General features: G+C 43.7%; 1 protein-coding gene across 2 annotated transcripts in view; it reads right to left on the bottom strand.

Moving 5' to 3' along the window:
• Map2k5 (mitogen-activated protein kinase kinase 5) overlaps positions 1–20220 on the bottom strand; it is a 238473-nt gene that overhangs the window by 106888 nt on the left and 111365 nt on the right. For both annotated transcript variants that reach the window (XM_059268067.1, XM_059268066.1), the window contains exons 14-15: positions 1729–1802; positions 754–804 (exon numbers count right to left, since the gene is read on the bottom strand). In XM_059268067.1, the coding sequence (XP_059124050.1) occupies positions 754–804; positions 1729–1802 (125 nt within the window). The remainder of the gene's footprint in view (positions 1–753; positions 805–1728; positions 1803–20220) is intronic.

Genomic DNA, 20220 nt, shown 5'->3' on the forward strand with positions numbered 1-20220 from the left:
AAATAAAAAGCAGACTCTAGAGGGGAAGGAAGGAAAGGGGGAGGGGTGAAAATAAAAAATAAACAACAACAACAACAAAACAGACTCTGAAAATGATATCAGAAAAGCCTCTCCTTGGTTCCTTCCACTCACACCAACTCTTGCAGGGGTTAAGAAAACCAACAAACTCAAGATTTTTATAGCCACAAATAAGCTCTCTTGTTTGAAACAGTAAGAAAAAGAAACGGAACAACTTATGATATCTGCATGACTTTAACAACTAAGGAAAAATACAGAGCTATACATTGTAGAGGATACTAAGTGCAGAACATTGGAAGACCCACAAGTTCAGACATCAGGAATTTAACTTGGATCTGGTGGCAAGGCATGTTCCTATCCTCAGAACAAACAACCGATGTTACAGACTGATGCCTTGGTATATATTAGGGTTTATTAGGGTTAATTAAATAAGCGGTGTGGAAAAGTAGCCAATATGCTATCAAGTGCAATTTTTCTGTAGGATTAAACTTCAAAACTCAGCAATTTCCCACTTGAACCGACCAGTGAAGTCACCGAAGTCAGATAAGTTGACAGTCAAGCACAAAGCCTGGCATGTTCTCAGAAGAACTGCGAACGGGAGAGGGACTGGATTGACTTTGTAATTTATGACTTCCTAGTCTACAGTGGTAGAATTAATTTAAGAATTATACATTCCCAAGTACATAAAGATAAAGATGTTGGCTTTAAATGTTATTTTTGCATAAGTTTACTTACTGCCATATAAGCATTTGTTCCAACATACGTCTTGGCTATAGAATTCACCAGCTATGAGACAAAACGGTCTGTTAGAACAATATAAAGATAATGTGGAAATAAAATGGGCAATTATTCCCCATTTAACCTACAATCAGCACTCCTATAAATCAACTAAAAATTATGTAAAAGGGAACAAATTCATCCACAAAGGCATTAAAAATGATTAAATCTCTCTTTTCTTTTGGATGTGATTTCCAATTTAAACAAGCACACAGCATTACAGTTTATAGCAGCTAACCTTAAACAATTCACTTAAGCGTGATGCTCAGCGCTTTAGTGCCCCAAACCCGCCTGAAATAAAAAGTCAATTTGAAGTAGAATTTGAACACCCTCATCTTTCAGTCAGATGGCTCAAGATGTGAATGGAGCCCCCCGCGTTCCCAGGACGAGATGAACTAAAGAGGCTGGAGGGCTAACAGACTTTGACAACTCATAATGCGAAGATGACCTTCGCTTTGGTCTTCGTGTTTGGATGGGAGGGAAGGTGGCTGCAATTCAAATCAACATCGCAGCACGCGCGTGGGTCACTATCACCGGGGTTCTCATGGGAGGCCCCAAATGGAAATTAATTAAAATTGGTGCTGCATATTGTAATGGCCCTCCACCATTGTTGCTCCCAATATTAATTTTTATTGTGGGCCAGTTGGTCTCCCCAGGCACGGCTCCCTCGCTGTCCTCCCTTTTGTCTGGCCAGAGCGCTTTCATAGTCAAGCTGCATAGCAATGAAGTTTGCTATTTGTAAGTAGTAATTACAATATCAGCGGTTTTTACTGTCATTAAACAATGAACAATCATATTCTGATGAAGGAAACTCGCTCAGAGATTAAAAATGAATAACATGTGCCCAGCGACAAGCAGACGCACAGTTCCTGTTTGTCTAGAACCTAGGTGATTTTCAATCCACAGGGCAGGCTGAACAGAAAAAAGACCTACCTGCGTGCTGACGCCGAAGTCACACAGCTTGACCTGTCCGCCTGTGTTGACTAGCATGTTGGAGGGCTTCACATCTAAAAGGGATCAGAAAAGCCGCAGTGAGCAACTCCATGTGGATGCAGCTCATTTTCAAAAGCACACATGTGCACATAGAACACTGCAGAAATGGCATCCTAGGTCCGCCCAAATGCGAATCACCAATTTATTACGAAGCTTTTATCTGGAAGCAGAAGGTCCAAACCTAGCCAAATGAAAGTCCACTCAAACCTTGACTTTCAACAATAGGAAATACCCCATCACCCTAGTCCCATACTTTCTCGGAAAGAGCAGCCTTTGACAATGTCTATTCACAAAAAGGGCTCGTTTACACTGTGTGTATCCTCTAAGTTAGGGCTCCCATCTAAGAAGTAGTAAAGCCAAAGGGAGGGGGGACCAAAACAAACCCCACCCATCCATCACTGCTAACAGGTCCTCACTGAGGAAAACAATGAAAAAAAGACACATGATACCATTACCTGTGTCTTAGTGACAAATGCTACTTCAGATAATACTCAGACATTGTCTGAAGATGCGTGTGCACGTGTGTGTGCATGTATGAACGTTCCTTTCATTTATCCCTCCCAATGTCATTTCTGACTACTGTTACAGTTAACATAAGAACTGGCATAGCTCTGCCAAGGCAGTCAGTTGGTAAATAATGACACAGAGGGTTCCTGCGAGCATCACCAGTGACAATAAGCTTTTTTCTGGAATTCAGGGAGGTCTGAAAAACCACCAAGAAAGGTAAGAGCACACCACTGTTGATGGAACAAACAGCGTGTGCTTTAACAGTTCATCTTGAATAGTAAAGAAGTCTAGTACAGGTAGCTAGTTAGATCCAGTATCCTTGACTAGCCTAAAATAGTTGCCATAGTTTTGGTAATATCTATCTATCTATCTATCTATCTATCTATCTATCTATCTATCTATCTATGTATAATTCTGCAGATGAATTTAATCTTCTTTAATCTTCTAGCCTGGAGTAGGGTATCCCATCAAATTATCTTGCTAAGAGTACATATTTAACTCAAGTTTCAAGTTCCAACTGACAGCCAATAGGCCCTACTTAGACCGTGAGAGGCAGTGAAGAGGGGATTTCTTACACACTGGCTTATTCAGTATTGTCTGACACCAGAAGGCAAACTCCATGGAAGCAGGAACTTGAATCCCTTGCTGACTGCCTCATCCCCAGCTCCTGGAAGATGGACAGGCAGTGATGATGCTCAAGGAAAGGAGAAAGTAGGATGAACGGAAGCCATGAGCGCATGAGATGATCTTCATGTGGATGGTTTAGCGATAAGGTGAACTGTGGAAGCTGTCTCTGTGGTCTGTCCTTCAAGCCAAGTGCATTATAATGAAAGCTGAGGTGGGGAGGGACTTTTTGGGTTAAGTTGGTATACACAGGTTGGCATGAGCCCTTGCCAACTAGCTCTCAACCCCTATTTTTTCCTGATTCCCATATACTTCTTACAACACTACCATTTTAACCCTTAAGTATGCTACTGACCACATCATTTCTCTCCTTAAAAGATGAGGTTAAATATATTCCTTGACAGAATAGAAGTGTGTATGTGTTGTTGTTGTTGCTGTCTGTTGTTAAGACAGAGTCTTGCTATGTAGCCTGGGCTGGACTCTATTTGTCCTGGTTTGTTTTCTCTTGCTGTGATAAACACCATGACCAAAAGCAGCTTGGGGAGGAAAGGTATATTTCATCCTACAGCTTACATCATTGAGGGAAGCCAGCGCTCAGCTCAAGCAGGAATTTGGAGGCAGGACAGAAGCAGAAACCATGGGGGGAATGCTACTTATTGGCTTGCTCACCTTGGCTTACTCAGCCTGCTTTCTTACATAATCCAGGACCACCTGCCCAGGGGTGGTACCACCTACAGTGGGCTGGGCCTGCCCACATCAGTCAACCAAGAATGATTGTCTACGAGACAATCTGATGGAGGCATTTTCTCAGCTGAGGTTTCCTCTTCCTAGGTTTTGTCAATTTGACAACAAAACAAAACAAACAAACAAACACTAATCAGGACACTGTGGTCCTCCAGCTTCAGCCTCCTAAGTGCTTGGATTACAGTAAGCATCAGCACACCTGGTTCCACGTTGACCTTTCAAGTGTGCCTCAGCAGTCGGTAGGACATGGCACAGCCAGCCAGAGATGTCCCAGTCGTCCTTTGCTGAACTGAAGCTCATCTGAAATTCGATTTAACCTGCCTTTATTTTGCAAATCAAATTCTTATTATAGGCCCTCAACTTAAACTATTTTAAACTTGGATCATCTACTGTCTTACATTTTGAACTTAAAATGAATTTGGCTACCACAAGTACCTGCCTCCCTGCTGCACAGACTTTCCAGGCCACCATCATGACTTCTTTGAATTTTTATGGCATTGACTGCAGCACTTGTTTGGAACTGAGCATGTCACACTTCACTAGGCATTTACTGCTCTAGTATCATCACCACAAGAAATAAATAAATCACAGGGTTGGAATAAGCTTCACACATCTTCATATCTATTCCCTTTGCACACAGGGTCTTGCTCACTGGGAGATGTTTTTAAAACTACATTAAACTTACTAACATAAATGCCCCCCTTTCAAGTACCATCTTAAAGCATAATCTGAACATAATCGATTCCTTTCACGAAGTCAATGGATTCAGCTGGAGACAAAGCTGTACTTCCGTCTTTTTGACCACACAAGTTTGCCATGCGACTCTGGACTTGGCTTGTAACATTTTAGCTTCTAGGTCTGCAGTGGACAAAACATTACTTTTTACACTGTCAATGTTATAAATCAAAGTAGAAAATAATTTCAAAGCACAAGGAAACAGTGTATGATTTTCCCAGGGGCTTCTGAACCAGTGTCCCCAGCTTTATACTTCTATAATCTGTGTTCAACGCAACAACAAAGTGATTCTTTAAGATCTATGCCAGCGTTGCCCATTCTCTGTTCAAAACTACTGGGGGCTTCCCAAATCAACTAGAAACACACGATCCTTCCATCAGCGTCTAGGGCTGAGCACGAGCTGGCGCCACCTCTGTACCTGCTGCCCTGCCCACTCTTGCTCGTCTGCCAGCCATGCTCCTGCCTGTGGCTCCTAAGCCTAGAACGTTCTGTCCCCTCATTCATGCCTAGCTAGCTCCTTCATTATCCTTAAATTCCTGCTTGAATCTTACTGTGATGCAGCCTCATGAACTAGGGCTCCCTCCCCCTCCCCTTTGTTGACTTCTCTCCTTAAGGTTTAGCATTAGTGACACCCTGTATCTTTACATGGAAATTCGCACTTCCTGTTCTTCTGCTAGGGGAGGAAAGCTCCATGAATGTACACTTCTCACTCCATGTCTGGAGTGGTATTTGGTAGACATAGGAAACATTTCTTGAAGCTACAGTGAATGAATAATGGCCTGCTCAGCTAGAAGAAGCATGCATTTGGCCCAAGGTAGTGCATCTTTGACTCAATAGAACATTCTTTAGAATGGGTACATTCCTAAATGAGAGAGTCTTCATTGTGAGACAAGTCCACAGTTATTTACAAATGTTCACATAATACTTACTGTTACTTCATGATGTAAAGATAAGGTGAGAAACGTGAGTCAGACCCCACCTCTGGCCTCTGAAGGAATACCCACAGCTATCCAGGAGCTGCTAATACTTCCCTAAAGACTGCTCAGGAGACAAAGTACAACTTCTGCATTCTCTGTCATTTCCCTCCTGAACAAACAGTATGATTCTTACAAATACAGTGAGCCATGAAACTAACTGGCCCCCAAGCCTAGCTGTGCTTTTAAAACCTGACGCTTTCTGGGTTCCATCTCAGAGAGACTAAATCAGAAACCAGTTCACTAGAGTCTGGATTCAAGTCAGCATTGAGAAAAGACCAAAGGAACTCACTTTTCTTTGCTTCTGAGTAAACTTCTGCAAAGCTAAGACTATATCAAGAATGATTTGTTTTATTTTTGTTAATTTTTGGCGTCCCTTAATTTCTCTTTAAAAAACAGTTTTGCTGTAACCACTTGGCATGTTGTTTGAGAGTCTGACAGATGTATAGCCACACCAGGTAACCATAACTGAGACAGGAGACATTTCCATCTCCCCTCAAGGTCGGCTGTGTTCTGCCGCAGACCACACTGCCCTGCCCTTCAGCCGTGGGCCACCACTGAGAGGCTTCTGTCATTACCAGTTTGCTATTCCTCACACATTAGAAATTTCAAAATCTGCGGTTACATTTGTGAAGAAGCGGGATGACTGGTGTTCAGGTACGTATCTGTCATTATACTCAGAGACTCTTCTTCATTTTAATTCATTCTTTGATAATTTTATAGATAAATACAGTGTATCGTGATCATATCATCCCTCTCTACTCCCCTCTACCTCCCTTAGGTTCCCCTCCAACCATGTGCCCCTCCCAACTTCATGTCTTTTTTTTTAAACCCATTGAATCCTATTAGGTCCGCCTGTATGTGCTGTAGGGCATGGTTGCAGGGTCATCCACTGCAGCCTGGAGCATCAGCGATCTACTGGGACCACACTCCTGAGGAAAATGGGCCCCTCAATTCCCAATAGCTCCTCAGCTAGAGGTGGGGCCTTGTGAGCCCTTCCAGCCAGGCTAGAATGTTGACTGGATTGATCTTGTACAGGCCAGCACTGTGAGTTCATCAGTGCAGTGCAGTGCAGTGTGATGCAGTGCAGTGCAGTGCGGGGTAAGGGCTTGTGCGCATGCACGTGTGTGCCTGTGAACTTTCTGGAGTGGGTTCTTTCCTTCCCCCATGTGAGTCCCAGTGATTGAACGCAGGTCATCAGGTTTGGCAGCAAGTGCTTTTATTCACTGAGCATCTCACTGGGTCCTCATTTAAGAATTTTATTCTAGTCCCTTATCCATTGATCTTACAGCACAAGCCAACTCAAACCTTTCAAAACAGTGGTTCTCAACCTTTCTAATGCTGCAACTGTTTAATACAGTTCAGTTCCTCATGTTGTAGTGACTCCAACAAAATTATTTTCGTTGCTACTTCATAACTGTAATTTTGTTATTGTTACAAAATGTAATGTAGATATCTTCGGTGAGCCCTTTGAAATGGTCTTTAGACCCCCCAAAAGGGTCTCGACTCATATGTTGTGAAGCACTGTTTTAAAGATACAAGGGATATAGATTATATTAGGGTTTCAGTTGTTAAATTAAATTTTGATCCAAGCAACAGAATTTGAAAGTGGATCCCTTTAAATGTTGGTCAAGAATAGCTCCCCAACTTTAGTTCTCCTTTATGCTGTTTATCCACCTTATGGTTAAGTTATCAACAAGCCTAGTCACTGTCCTTACTACATCAAATTTTCATATCAAACACTTAATTCTACATCTCCCAGGAAGAACTCCAGAAATACTGAGATAATTTTTCTGTTTTCCAAAAAGCCACAGACATTTGACTGGGTATAAAGATTACTTTAGAAGAGACAGTTATATCTGTGTTTATTTTAATGTAATGCCAAGTTATGGAAAATAAAAGCAAGAGAAGGCCCGCAGCTTTTCCTCCAGCTCACCTAGACATATCACAGCCTGCCTTCTGTAAGCAAAGCACAGAAAAGATGAGTCATTAACGTGACTGATTATAAATAGGAACCATCAGGGCAGATGTAAGTCATTTTGGTTTAATCAGGCCATTAATTATTAGGGTTTATCAATTAGTTTTATTGAAGGCAAGGGAGCTTAAATGAATGGTAGGACATTGATTTTAACTAAGGCATCTTCTCAAAGAAAATACAAATGAGGATGTAGAAGCCTGGAATTACGGGTTGGTTTCATGCCTTTGAAGAAAGCGATGCTTGTATTAGTGCTGTGTAAAATCTTTAATGAAAAAGAAAACCAACTCCAAACCCTTCAGCATTAAGCATGAGATGTCATTTGCTTGTGTTACCTGCTTCAAAGTCTGGTTTCCAAGAAGTTGGTATCATGCTGGAGAAAGTGAGATAAAGGTGAATGCAAAGTGGCTCATTTTAATGCCCAGTGTTCTAGATCACTTGTTATGGATGGGCTTTTGTAGCAAACAGTGGTAGATTCTGTGGTCAGATCCTCTCAGGGGAAGCAGAGCGATGCTATGCAAAGTGGCCGATGGAATTCATCCAAGATCTGCTAGTCAGCCCTGCACATGGACTGTACCACACAGGTCATTAAAGCTCCGAGCAGAGCTAAGTCCAGTCGCATGAATCCTCAGACCACCCTGAACTCGCACTGGCAACTTTTTGACAGCAGGAAGATCAGCTATCAACCTGATTGGGCTGGGATCTGATAGTATCTGGATATTCCCATAGTGATAAAATTTGTGTGGGACTTGAGTGAGACTGTGCTCAGCACTGCCCGGCACAGACCCAAGTGCTCAATGCACACTGCATCATCTGTGAATGGATGTTCCCAACTCTTCAATGCACTATAAGTATTGTGAGCTTCTGCTGAGGAACGGGCCATGACAACTCCCACTCCAGGAAGTCGGGATGTGGACTGTCTAAGGTACTCTGCCAGACCCAAGTCCTAAGAAAGGTTCCAGCTCAAAGCGAGCAGGTTCTTCAAGAACGGCAGGTACTGCTCCACTGGAACCACAGAGGAATCAACAATTACCCAGTCACATCAGGTGTCTCCTGTCCAAATAGTTCCCCAGTCCCTCAACAGGACTTCCCAGTGAGCTAGACTTTTCAATAATGATGCCATAAATGTGATCTGCAGGAGTGTCAAGTAGATGAGGGGTGGTTCTCAGCACTTCTGACCAATCATGTATGTGAAGTGCTTAGATGGGTGATAAAAATACCCAAACAGGAAGAATGTAAGAGTTCGAGAATGGTGTCTTGGGCCGTGCTGAGGACCACACCAAGCTTCTACCCTGCCTCTACCCTCAACAAGCATCTATAAATGAATAAAAACTAAAGTGTCTTTAAAAATTAAACATAAGCGCCGGGCGGTGGTGGCGCACGCCTTTAATCCCAGCACTCGGGAGGCAGAGCCAGGCGGATCTCTGTGAGTTCGAGGCCAGCCTGGTCTCCAAAGCGAGTTCCAGGAAAGGCGCAAAGCTACACAGAGAAACCCTGTCTCGAAAAACCAAAAAAATAAAAAAATAAAAATAAAAAAAAAAATAAACATAAGCCATATAGGCTAGTAAGTCAGGTAGTCCCACCTACTCGGAAACCTGAGGTAGGAGGATGGCTAGAGCCTAGAAATTTAAATCCAGCCTTGGTAATTGTGAGGTCCTGTCTCAAATAAACGACCATAAAACTTTGTGCTCACAATGCTACCCTGTCTTTAGCAAAACATGAAACCCCAGGTAGTAACACAGACCACATACTGTATAGCAATGACAAGTTCTTAAACTCTGAGATTGTCTGAATGGCTGTGATATAGATATTTAAAAACAGATACTAATTCCACTCCCTGGTGTCTATTCAACAACAACAACAACAACCAAAAAAACCCAGAATCTTACAAAGACATATGCATGCTGCACTGGGCGGCACATGCCTATAGTCTTAGCAGGTGGAAGGCTATGGCAGGAGGCCTGCTTCAAGTTTGCAGCCAGCCTGGGCTACATAACAAGTAATGGACTAGCCTGGGCTACATGGTGAGAACATACCTTAAAAATAAAAACCACTAACATAAATAAATTAAAAAAAAATACGTGTATGCAAATAGCAGCAGCATTATTCCTAACAGTCCCAAACCATATACAATTATAAATGCCCCTCCCTCCACTAGTAAATGAATGAACTACATCCTCTCTCTATATATACATATATAATAGTATTCTGCAATAAAGAGGAATGGATGGCTGACAAACAGTACAACATCGATCAACCTAACTAAATGTTACAGAAACTAGAAAGAGCAAGGCACAGCAGTTCATATGGATCTACTTATGTCCAGAAAAGGCAAATCTACACAGTCAGAAGATAGATTAGTGTTCCCTGGAGAGTGGGGCAGGGACAGGGAGGGGGACAAGGACCGGAGACACAAGCAAGGCCTGTGGCAGGGACTGACTGTGAACGGGTATGGAGACTTTTTTTTGGTAGGGTGAGGGACTATTCCAAAACTAGATTACAGCAACAGTTACATAATAGTATAAAATTATTTAGCTCATTTTTTGAATCACATCCTTAAAATGTGTGTCTTTCTTAGTGTATAAATAATATATCAATAGTTATTTTTTAAAGAGCCTCAAAACACAACTGATCAGCAGCATACTGTTTCCCAGAAAACTAGTTGATAATCCATAGTTCTGCAGATACTTTCCAGCTATGGTGATCACTTTCCAATTTGTGACAAGGTAGGAGACAGACACCATGTAACCACTCTTAATTATATATAAATAGTACAATGGCTGCTTCCTCTTTAAAGCTGCTATACATTTTTAAAAAAGCCTGGGTAACCACAATGATTATTATTTATTAGTATTTAAAAAAGGTACTAATTTTAAAGTGTCATTTTTATATATTTGAGATTTTCCCAAATGACCAAGGCTGTGTCTACAAAATATAAAATCAACTGGTCAAGCATGAGAAGCTCAGTCAGGCGACCATGGCTGCCTCGGTAACCTCCCGTAACTGTTCTGACTGATTTTCAGGACGGTCTGATTTTTTTTTTCCCTTCCACTGAATTGACCAAATTGACTGTGGAAATTGGTATCATGTCGACATGACCCATGTTGCCGCCCATAACTGCCTCACCCAGGAAACTGGATCTTTACACAGGCGGCATCAATTAGCCATTACAGAAGACCCACCAACAGCAGTAAGCTGGGGCTTGCTCATCAAGGCTGAGCCCTCAAAAGCAGAGCTGGCTGCAGCCCTTCACAGGGCGTCCCCTGTCAGCTCCGCCCCACACCCCACTGGGCTCAGGGTTTGGCTGCAGGCCTAAAGGTGGCCCCAGACACAGGGATCAAAGTCTGCACAGGGACTAAAGAGGTGGGTGACTTCTGGTCAGAGCAGTTTTGGGGGAAACTGACTCAGTATAGAGTGTACGCTTTTGTCCGAAAAGGAAAGCCACCCAGCCAGAGAGTGACCTCTGTGTGAGCTGTTTGCCAGAGATGTTGGTGATGGCACTTGCTGCTCCCTTTCCATTGTGTGTTTACAATACTGGCTTGCTTGGTCTTTGATGGGTGAGCTTCACTGGGTGTGGTGGTTTGAATGTAATTGGCCCCCATAAGTTCAGAGGGAGTGGCACTATTAGGAGGTGTGGCTTTGTTGGAGTAGGTGTGGCCTTGTTGGAGAAGTGTGTCAGCTTCTCCAGCACTATGTCTGCCTGCATGCTGCCATGTCCCCACCATGATGATAATGGACTAAACCTCTGAAACTGTAAGCGAGCCCCAATTAAATGTTTTCTTTTATGAGAGTTTCTGTGGTCATGGTGTCTCTTCACAGCAATAGAAACCCTAGCTAGACACTGGGTCATTTTAAAAGCAGGCATGGTACAGTTCATATTTATCTAGTGTGTGCACGCCTGAGCACACGGCGCATGTGCCACAGTGCGCTTGTGGAGGGCAGAGGACAACTTGCAGGAGTGGGTTCTCTCCTTCTACCATGTGGGTCCCAGGGATCAAACTCAGGCCATCAGGCTTGGTGGCAAGCTCCTTTACCCACTGAGTCATCTCGTCAGCACGCATGATGTAATTCTTAAGGAAGCGTCAGTCAGTTGTAAAATGTGCCACACAGCTCTGTTGTGAGACCATGTCAGAAGCAGAACTAAACTTTTCTTTGCTGTCCTCCCTCTGTAAGACTCCTCTCCATTCATCAGGACCCAGGGGACATGTAGAGGAGGTCTCCACTCTCAGAAGCTCTCCCAGCCCTGGACAGGGGCTCTTCGGCAATATTCCTTCATTAAGTTTAATTGTCGTATGAAAAGACAACACTTGATATATCTCTCCAGTTATTTCTTAGGGACTGCACTCTAATGAGTGAGAACAGCAGGTACAATTAAATACAGTCTGTGGTGACACCGCATTAAGAGTCATCTACACACAACAGGAACGCACTTAGGAGAAAAACCTCACTGCAATAGCAAAGTTCCTCTAAGCACTCCATCATAGAATAAAGGGTAGTCACCCAAGCATTCTTGCCAAAGCCCTAAATAAAATTAAGCAGCACAATCAGGTATCTAAGTGGCAGCTGCTGTCTGGAGTCTCACGATTCAGCTTGCAGGAGGCACAATATATGGCTTCCCCTTCTTGCTGATCAACAGGAGACTTTTGTAAGGTTAATATTAAAGACACAGGCCCGGGCCTCTTGATGCCCCTTTCCTCCAAACTTTACTTATTCCTGGCTTTGTGGGGCCAGGGCTTGAGCCTAAAGTCTGCCATGAGCAAGGCAAGTACTCTCCTACTGAGCTAGATCTTTCACCCTCTCCCCAATTCCTTCATAGCAAACAGTAATAAAACCCTTTTTCTACATCATGGATCTCAGGTCCTATCTGCAGTCTACGCGTTATGGTCCACATATGGGGAACACTGTGGGAGAATGGACTCCTGGAATCTGAAGACATTTGCCCCTCACCCTGGAAAGTGATATTGAGTCTACAATGGGACTGAACAAAGAGTCAGAACTTCCTGCTCTTTAGCAGGAAGAACATGAAGATATGGGATGCAGAAAAAATGATGTGGAGCAGCACATGCTGGTAAATCCTTTCAAAGAAGAGACAATAATTATGGTAGACAACGCTTGGCACTTGCTGTATGCCAGACTGAGCTAAGTCATCCCTGCCATGTACGGCTTCATTTGCTCTTACTCTAACCCTGAGACAGGAATCATGAGTAGCCTCACTTGACAGACAAGGAAATCAAGGCTCAAATGAATGAAATTAATCAGTTACGGTGCCACAAACCTGTCCCTCTGACTCGACCCTTTGCCCTCAACGAGCTGCCCCTTCCTTAGATGAACCCCACTTGAACACATTAAGTGGCTGGACTCTTGGATGATTTTGAGAAATTCACAAAGAAACTGATCTAGATGTTTTGAGTGTCATTCCATTTCTAACCAGCTGGATTTCTCTCTAAGAAAAGGAGAGGAGACTGGAGAACGTTCTAGTCATGCTCTCCCAACTTCCTGCTGCTCTTTTTGAGGAGCAATGGTTTTGTTGTCCTTTTATTTAATTGTTGCTGCCTTTTAAGCCATGGCTTTCTGAATCAGCAACTGCAACTTCACAGCTACCAGCAGCGGTGAGGCTGCAAGGGTGTAGCCGGGAACTCCTGCAAAGCTCAGAAGGGACCTTAGCTCTAAAGCTCTGTCCCTCTAAAGAACTCAAGATTCAAAGGTTAAGGTGGAATTCTGCTCTTCAGAGAGGCTGAATAACAAGTAGCTCACCTCCTCACCTTCCTCTCCTCCTCCAAAAAGCCCTCGTGCATCTCCTCACTCTCTTTATAAACCCTTCTCCACCTGGCTCCTCCCTACCACTTCCTGTCAGCTAGTAACTGACGCAGCCTCCTGACCACAGGTGAATTTTATTTAATCAAACACATCTTTGCATCATTAAACAAACATTCCAGAGCATAAACACAAATAACACACCTTAAAATAATATTCTACAATGGGTTTGAACTACTAATAACCACCATGCTCTGCACACGTGCTGCAGACACATGCTGTCAGGCCATGGAGAGGAAGTGGCTGACCCGGTCAGGTCACTGAGGTGAGCTAAGCGGCAGAACCAGAATGTCCCCTTCAGTCCCATCCTATAACTCCTGCATGAGACCGCTAACCATTACTGCCTCCCCCGACACTGGTCAGAGAGCCTCTCTGAAAGTCCACTTCCTCATTTAAAGATGGAGATGCAGACACCTCCTCACAGGGCTGTCATGAAGACTAAACATTTTATTCACAAAGGTCCATTACAGCAGCCCCCAGAAGACACTGAGGAAGTGACTACAGTAATAACACCCACAATTGACATTATTAGACCCGTTCCAAAGAACTGACTCCTCCAGAAGCAAAACACTAGATATGATTTCCACAGTGCTGACCTTCAACCATGCCTTGGAGTGTGCTAATGTAGCAGTGTGTCCACTGGACTGGCAGAATGTGCCAGCTGATGACAAATCTCTTACCTTTCAATACTTTTATGGACAACACAGAATTGCTGAGACCTTACACATCCTTAGGGACTGTCCTAACTGGGATGACAGGGAAGTGACAACAGACACATCTACAGGAAAGTTGGGGTCAGGTGGGCCATGTGCTCTGATGAAGGGCACCATGGCGGCACAGACACTCCAAGTGAACTCTATACAGCTGAATCGAGGAGGTGGGAGTATTGTACACAGCTGAACAAGCCAGGTTAGCCAATCTTGGGGGAAGTCGCTGCCGGGGCACAGCCACAGGCTCTAAACATCCAGGAAGGAAACTGTGGTTGATGGTTTCTGGTCAACCATTTGTAACCACTCATACATGGCTGGAGGAAGGCTTAGCTAGCCCCGTGGGTGTAAGGCACTGGGGGCCTTGACATGGCTGTGCTCAGCTCACCAATACACATCCATTCAGGATGTCATCCACTCCTTACTCAGGACGACTCTGAAGTAAGCTGCACTACAGAAAGTTCCAGGATGAAAACAGCCCACAAAATGACTTGACTCATTTATCCAACAAATACCCATGGGTACACAGCCATGCCGCAGCATCCATCCCCCATAGCTGGTCCTCTTCCTCTGATGGGTTCAGAAACTTTAGATTTACCTAGAAGACAAAACTCAGAGGCAACCCTGTGACTTGTGCAGGGCCCCACGATGGGTAGCTGGACAGGGTCCTGTGTGTCAACAGTACAGCGATTTGTGAGTCAAAGCACACAATGATCACACAACTCACTTCTAATCCCAACCCTCTCACCACCCAGAAGGGTTTTAGAGGAATAATCATCCATATTTCCTGTACATATTACTCTCTATTTTTTGACATATAATTGATACATATCTTTCTAAATGTCATTATGCTGGATAGTTTTATGTCAACTAGACACAGATACAGTCACCTGAGAGGAGGGTATCTCAATTAAGAAAAAGCCTCCATAAGACTGGGCTGTAGGCAAGCATGCAGGGCATTTTCTTACTTAGTGATTAGTGGGGGAGGGCCCAGCTCATTGTGTAGGACCACCCCTGGTGGTCCTGGGCTCCACAAGAAAGCAGGCCCTTCCCTCTCTCCCCAAGCTGCTTTTGGTCATAGTGTTTTATCATAGCAGTAATAACCCTAACTAAGACAGTTGTCTTCTGAGATAATCAGATTCACATGTAGCTGGAAGAAACAACAGACATATCACACCGGCTTCTATGCGGTTTCCTACAATAGTAGCATCCTGTAAAACTGTAGAGTACAGTACACCTGCAAGGAACTGAATTAATAATACTCTCAAGCTGGAGAACACTCCCATCACAAGGGTTATTCTCTGTTCCCTCTGTGGGCAGACCCCTTCCTTCTCACCCCTATTTCCTCAGCCCCTGAGACTACTACTCTGCCTTCCATTTCTCTAACTGTATCATTCAAGAATGCTATAGAAATTGCAGCAAAATTTGTGATTGCTTTTTTCACTTGGAATAATTCTCTGCAGGCTTACCCAGAGTGGTGACAACAGTCCATCCCTTCCCGCCACTGAGCAGTATTCCACGGTATGAATGCACTAGGGCTCTTTAACCATTCCTCATCAAAGGCCATCCAGGTTGTTTGCAGTTTTGTGTTAACGTGGACAAAGCTGCTACGAACATGTGTATACAGTACTGTGTGGACCTAAGTCTTCACTGCTGGGTCATAAGGACAGCTGTGTGCTTAGTTTTCCGGGAAATGTCAACAGTGGGACTACTGTCCCAACTTCTCTGCAACCTCATGGCATATGCCATTGTCCCTGCTGACTGCAGCCATTCTCATAGGCACGTAGAAGGACCTCACGTCAGCGTGGGTCTGCGTTCTCTATAGGACATGAGGCTGCCATCTTCTTCATGTGGTTATGTGCCACGTGTACATGCCCATGTCCTTGGCCCATTAAATAACTGGACTGATTTTCTTGTTTGTCCTTTCTATTGAATTTTCAAAGTTCTTTGTACAGTCGTGGCAAGTTTTTTTTTTTAACAGAGCACTTTTAAGTAACACTGTACAGAATTTATCTTTTAAAAACCATCATTATGCATACAGAAATCTCTGTAAACCCAAAGCAAAGAGAATGAATGACCAGCACAGGCAAGGAGGCTTCATGTCTAGAGATGTTCACACGTGTAGTCAGAGCTGGAGAAAAATCAACAACTCATACTCATTAAACTAGTTTGTTTACCTCAGTTAATTGGCTAAGTCAGCTCATGAGTTACGATCAACTATAGCATTGGCACATAATGAATGCTTGCATTTAAAGGATATTTAAACAGGAGCCAAGGTCTAATCATGGCTCTCACCACTAACACTTGTTCAACACAAACATCTCTACCAGATCCGCCTGACTAAGCAGCCCCAGCACGAGGAAGAAGGCGCTCACACCCAGTTTTCCCGTCATTACCCTCTGCGACATAAAACCAACTGGGGATGACTCCTTTAAATTGACTTGGATCGCTCAAATGCTAACCAGTCCTTGAAAAACAAAAAACAAAAAAAGCCCTGATATTTCAGGAAGCAGAGATACGGCTTAGGCCACTTGAGCTCCCTCTAACCTGAACCGAAGCCCCAGCTGTCTAGTCCCCGTGAAGGGGCTGTTATGGAAGCTTCGTACAAATTACGTTCATCATAAATCACCAGGTTAATTCAACCAGGTTAATTGTCTATTGCTGGCAATGCCCCACCAGTAAGGAATCACTCTTGTGAATGTAGTTTCACTTCCTAACTAATTTACTACAAATCCCAGCTTTACACTCATTTGGACAGCTTTGGACATAGAAACACATGCACCTATGTGCACTCGTCAGAAGTCTACATTGGGTATTTTCCTCAATAGCTCTCCACCTGATGTTTTGAGGAACTTACTGATAAGGCGAGACTGGCTGCCAGTGAGCCTCAGGGATCCTCTTCTATCTGCCTCCCCTACTGTGGCCTCACAGCCTTGTTCCACTGCCTGTGTGTAGACAGGGGAGCTGGGGAGCCAAACTCATCAGGCACTTTGCTGACTAAGCATCTCCCCACCTCAGCAAAGGTCCCCTTTGCTTCCTTCCTTAAAAAACAAAATAAAACAAAACAACCCCCCCCTCCACTAACTTCTGCCTGGTTCCCTGAAGCATGACCCCTCTAAGTTGCCCAGATGCTTTTACAACCCATCCTTCCTTCATCAGCTACTAAGGCTTTCCACCCTCAGTTCTACCCTTCGCAGAGTACTGCTTAAACCGAGTCTCACTTAGTGTGACATATCTGAAATTTCTCCACGCTGCTGTGTGGACAGAAGTTCAGTCATTTTACTACTGAGTCACGCCCCACTGTGTGGATGCACCACGGCATGTTTACCCATTTACTCGTTAAAAGACTAATCAGTTATTTCCAATGCACATCTTTTATGAATAAAGGCACTGGGGAAAGTTGATCACTAGTTTTGTGGAGCACATGCATCATTTCTCCTGTGTAAATATCTAGGAGAGGAGGTGCTGGGCCATGTTGTCAGAAATGCGCTCCTGTTAGCTTGACCAACTCTACTTCTCTAAGCCTGCATCCACAACCATCTTCGCTGTGAGCGCCAAGGGAGCAAGTCCCCCATGCCCCTGCGGTGTTGGATCTACTACACTCTTCCATCCTTTAGCTAGCCACTTTCTAGTGCATTCTATATTTACTACTGTAATTATTGCTTATGAATCTTCCTTCTTCCTTTCCCTCCCTCCCTCCCTTCCTTGCCCCCGCCCCTGTCTGTCTCTCGCCATTTCACCTACCCTGCTAGAACGCAGAAAGCCCGCATTACATATACCGCCATCTCCCAAGCACTCACGGACACCTGGAATAAACTAACACTAGCTTACACACCTAAGGCTGCACCTGGAGAAGTCCAAGTGTGGTCAGTTTTAGGAAGGTAACACCAGGGAAAATAAGACCGCTAGTGTGTTTGCTGATGCTGTAAGAGCTGGCCTGTTTTTTCCTTTGAGATCAGACAAGATTGAGTCCATTCAGGGTGGTCTGGCTACAGACCAAAGTTTCTTTCTTTACACAGAGATCTACCTGGGCAAAAACTGTTCTGCAAAGCTGCCTTTTTTCTTTCTTTTTTTTAAAGACAGCGTTTTACCCTATAGCTCAGGCTGACCTGAAATTCACAATCTTCCTGCTCCAGCCTCCCAAGGGCTGGGATTACAGGCATGCACCATGCTCATCTTTTCTATTGAAGAAGGCAAGTAAAATTGCCCAGGTTCATCTATAGAAAGGTATCCTGGGGTACAGAGGTCTGGCGTTCTCTCTCTATAATTTTCCGCATCTCTGTACGATGGCCCCAACTGACGGCCGGTTTTATTTTCTTAATCTTAGTTCTGTTCTCATTACCCTTCCATTTCTTTTTTATCCTCGGGGAAAGCAAGAGCAGTTACTGCCAGGGCATTCTCACGTTTCCCACAGAAATGGCATAGGTGTTAATCTTGTATTTATGTTTGATGTGGGTAATGATGGCTGTGACTGGAGCCGTGGTTTATTAATATGCAGGGCTCTCACCTCATTAGTGGTGATGTATGTTTTGAAGTTAAGCTGCAGTGTTTGCTGGAATGTCGGATCTGGCCCAACACACATTCTCACTGTTCACTGTCTTTGTTTTTACCCACGGTCAGCAAAGGCCCTGCTCACAGGGCGCTCACTTCTCTCTGACAATGAAGACAGCGTTTCCACAGTAGTTAATCTTGGTAGGCGTTTCAAACATTTTAAGTAAGTATATCTTCATGTGATGTCATCACATTTGCTTTAGCTTAGAAAAGGGAATTATGGATTTTTTGACCCTGTAACACAAAGCGTAATAACTCTCTCCTTGGCTGGATTTGTTAATGGAGTATTCTTATTGATTGGATGAAGTGATTAATTCATAGTTATAATAAAAATCTATCAACAGTATTAACATTTGATCATTCACAAAGTCCTCTCCCATCTATCATCTCAAATATTAAAATGCTAACCAAGAAAAACAGCTGACTGAAGAGAACCCTGATGGTCCAACCTGAGCTGTTGAACTCAAGGTCCCACCATTTCCAGGTGACATAATGTGCAGCCGGATAAACTAAGGGGACTAGACTCACCATGGGGCAAAAGTTTGTGGCTGCTTCTTGTTTAGACTGCTCTATAGTCTCCACTTACCCCGAGAAAAAGGCTCTGGATTTCACTTGTCCATCTTTCCATAGTTAAAACCCAGGACACCAGACCAAGCCATTTATATGGGAGAAGTAATCTGTTCTTTTGTATCAGGCAGCCAAACATGTCTCCAGTTCTTCATTGTGAAAAATGTGTGCTCCTGAGTATAAAGTAATGTCATTTTACTAATTCTCTGCTCTGTCTGGGGGGAGCAGCCTTAGAAAAGGATGATCAGAGGAGAACACAGTTCTTAGTACTTAGCCGACACAAAGCGGGAAGCTTGGATCACTCATTAGTGTTCTGTTGTCTTCTTCTCACACAGCCTGGACCAGACTTCCCCAGCCTCCATAAAAGGACCCAGCTTTGATTTGACAATGTGACACATATTCAGATGTATTCCCATCATCAATCAGAGGAAGCAAAAATGAGCCTATGTGTGTGTAAGAAGGAACAGTGGTGAGCGTGTATACAGTACAAGTGTATAAACAACCATATTACCTACTTAATTGCCTTAGCTGAACTTAAAAGCTCTGATCTTTAATTGCCTGATTGAACTCATCTAAAAAGCTACAATTTTTTAATCAAGGAGAAAATTAAATAGCTTTTTGGTAAATAAAAAGGTATCTTTAATCTTATTTTATGAAATCCAAGTTATTAAATATGGACAAAAACCTACTCAATTTAGGCTAAGTTTCTCAGTACAGTCCTTTACAAAAGTCTCCAGGGCCCTGACTCTTTTGACTCTACATTCAGAAGGTAAAAGCCTCTGTGAATAGCTAAGGCCAAACATGGAAATTTATTAAGAAGATGTATTATTACCGCAGCACTTTCTCAGAGCTGAGGGCCCATTACGAGGGAATACACACTCATCTGCCCTGTGATCCAGTCACCTTTCTATCTAGGCAGACATACATACACTACTTCCCTGATTCATACTAAAACAGAAGTCCCTGGAGAGGGCTTGTGGCAACCCATACCCATGGCTTTCACAGACACCTCCCACAGTAACAGTTTATAGCAGTTTACTCTGGGTGTTGAGTGGGCCAGAAAAACCTAAAGAAAGATTCCATATCAGCAATCAGCCAAGTCACCACAACCGTCTCCCACAACATACCAAAAGTCCTTTCTGAGCCCAAGTTGCAAAGAGCAAGAGAAGTGTACACTGGTCTCCAAGGGCTCTGGTCAGCTGTGCCTGCCTAAATGACCACAGGAGGATTGTTC

This window comes from Peromyscus eremicus, chromosome 7, assembly GCF_949786415.1.
Source record: "Peromyscus eremicus chromosome 7, PerEre_H2_v1, whole genome shotgun sequence".
Taxonomy (NCBI): Eukaryota; Metazoa; Chordata; class Mammalia; order Rodentia; family Cricetidae; genus Peromyscus; species Peromyscus eremicus.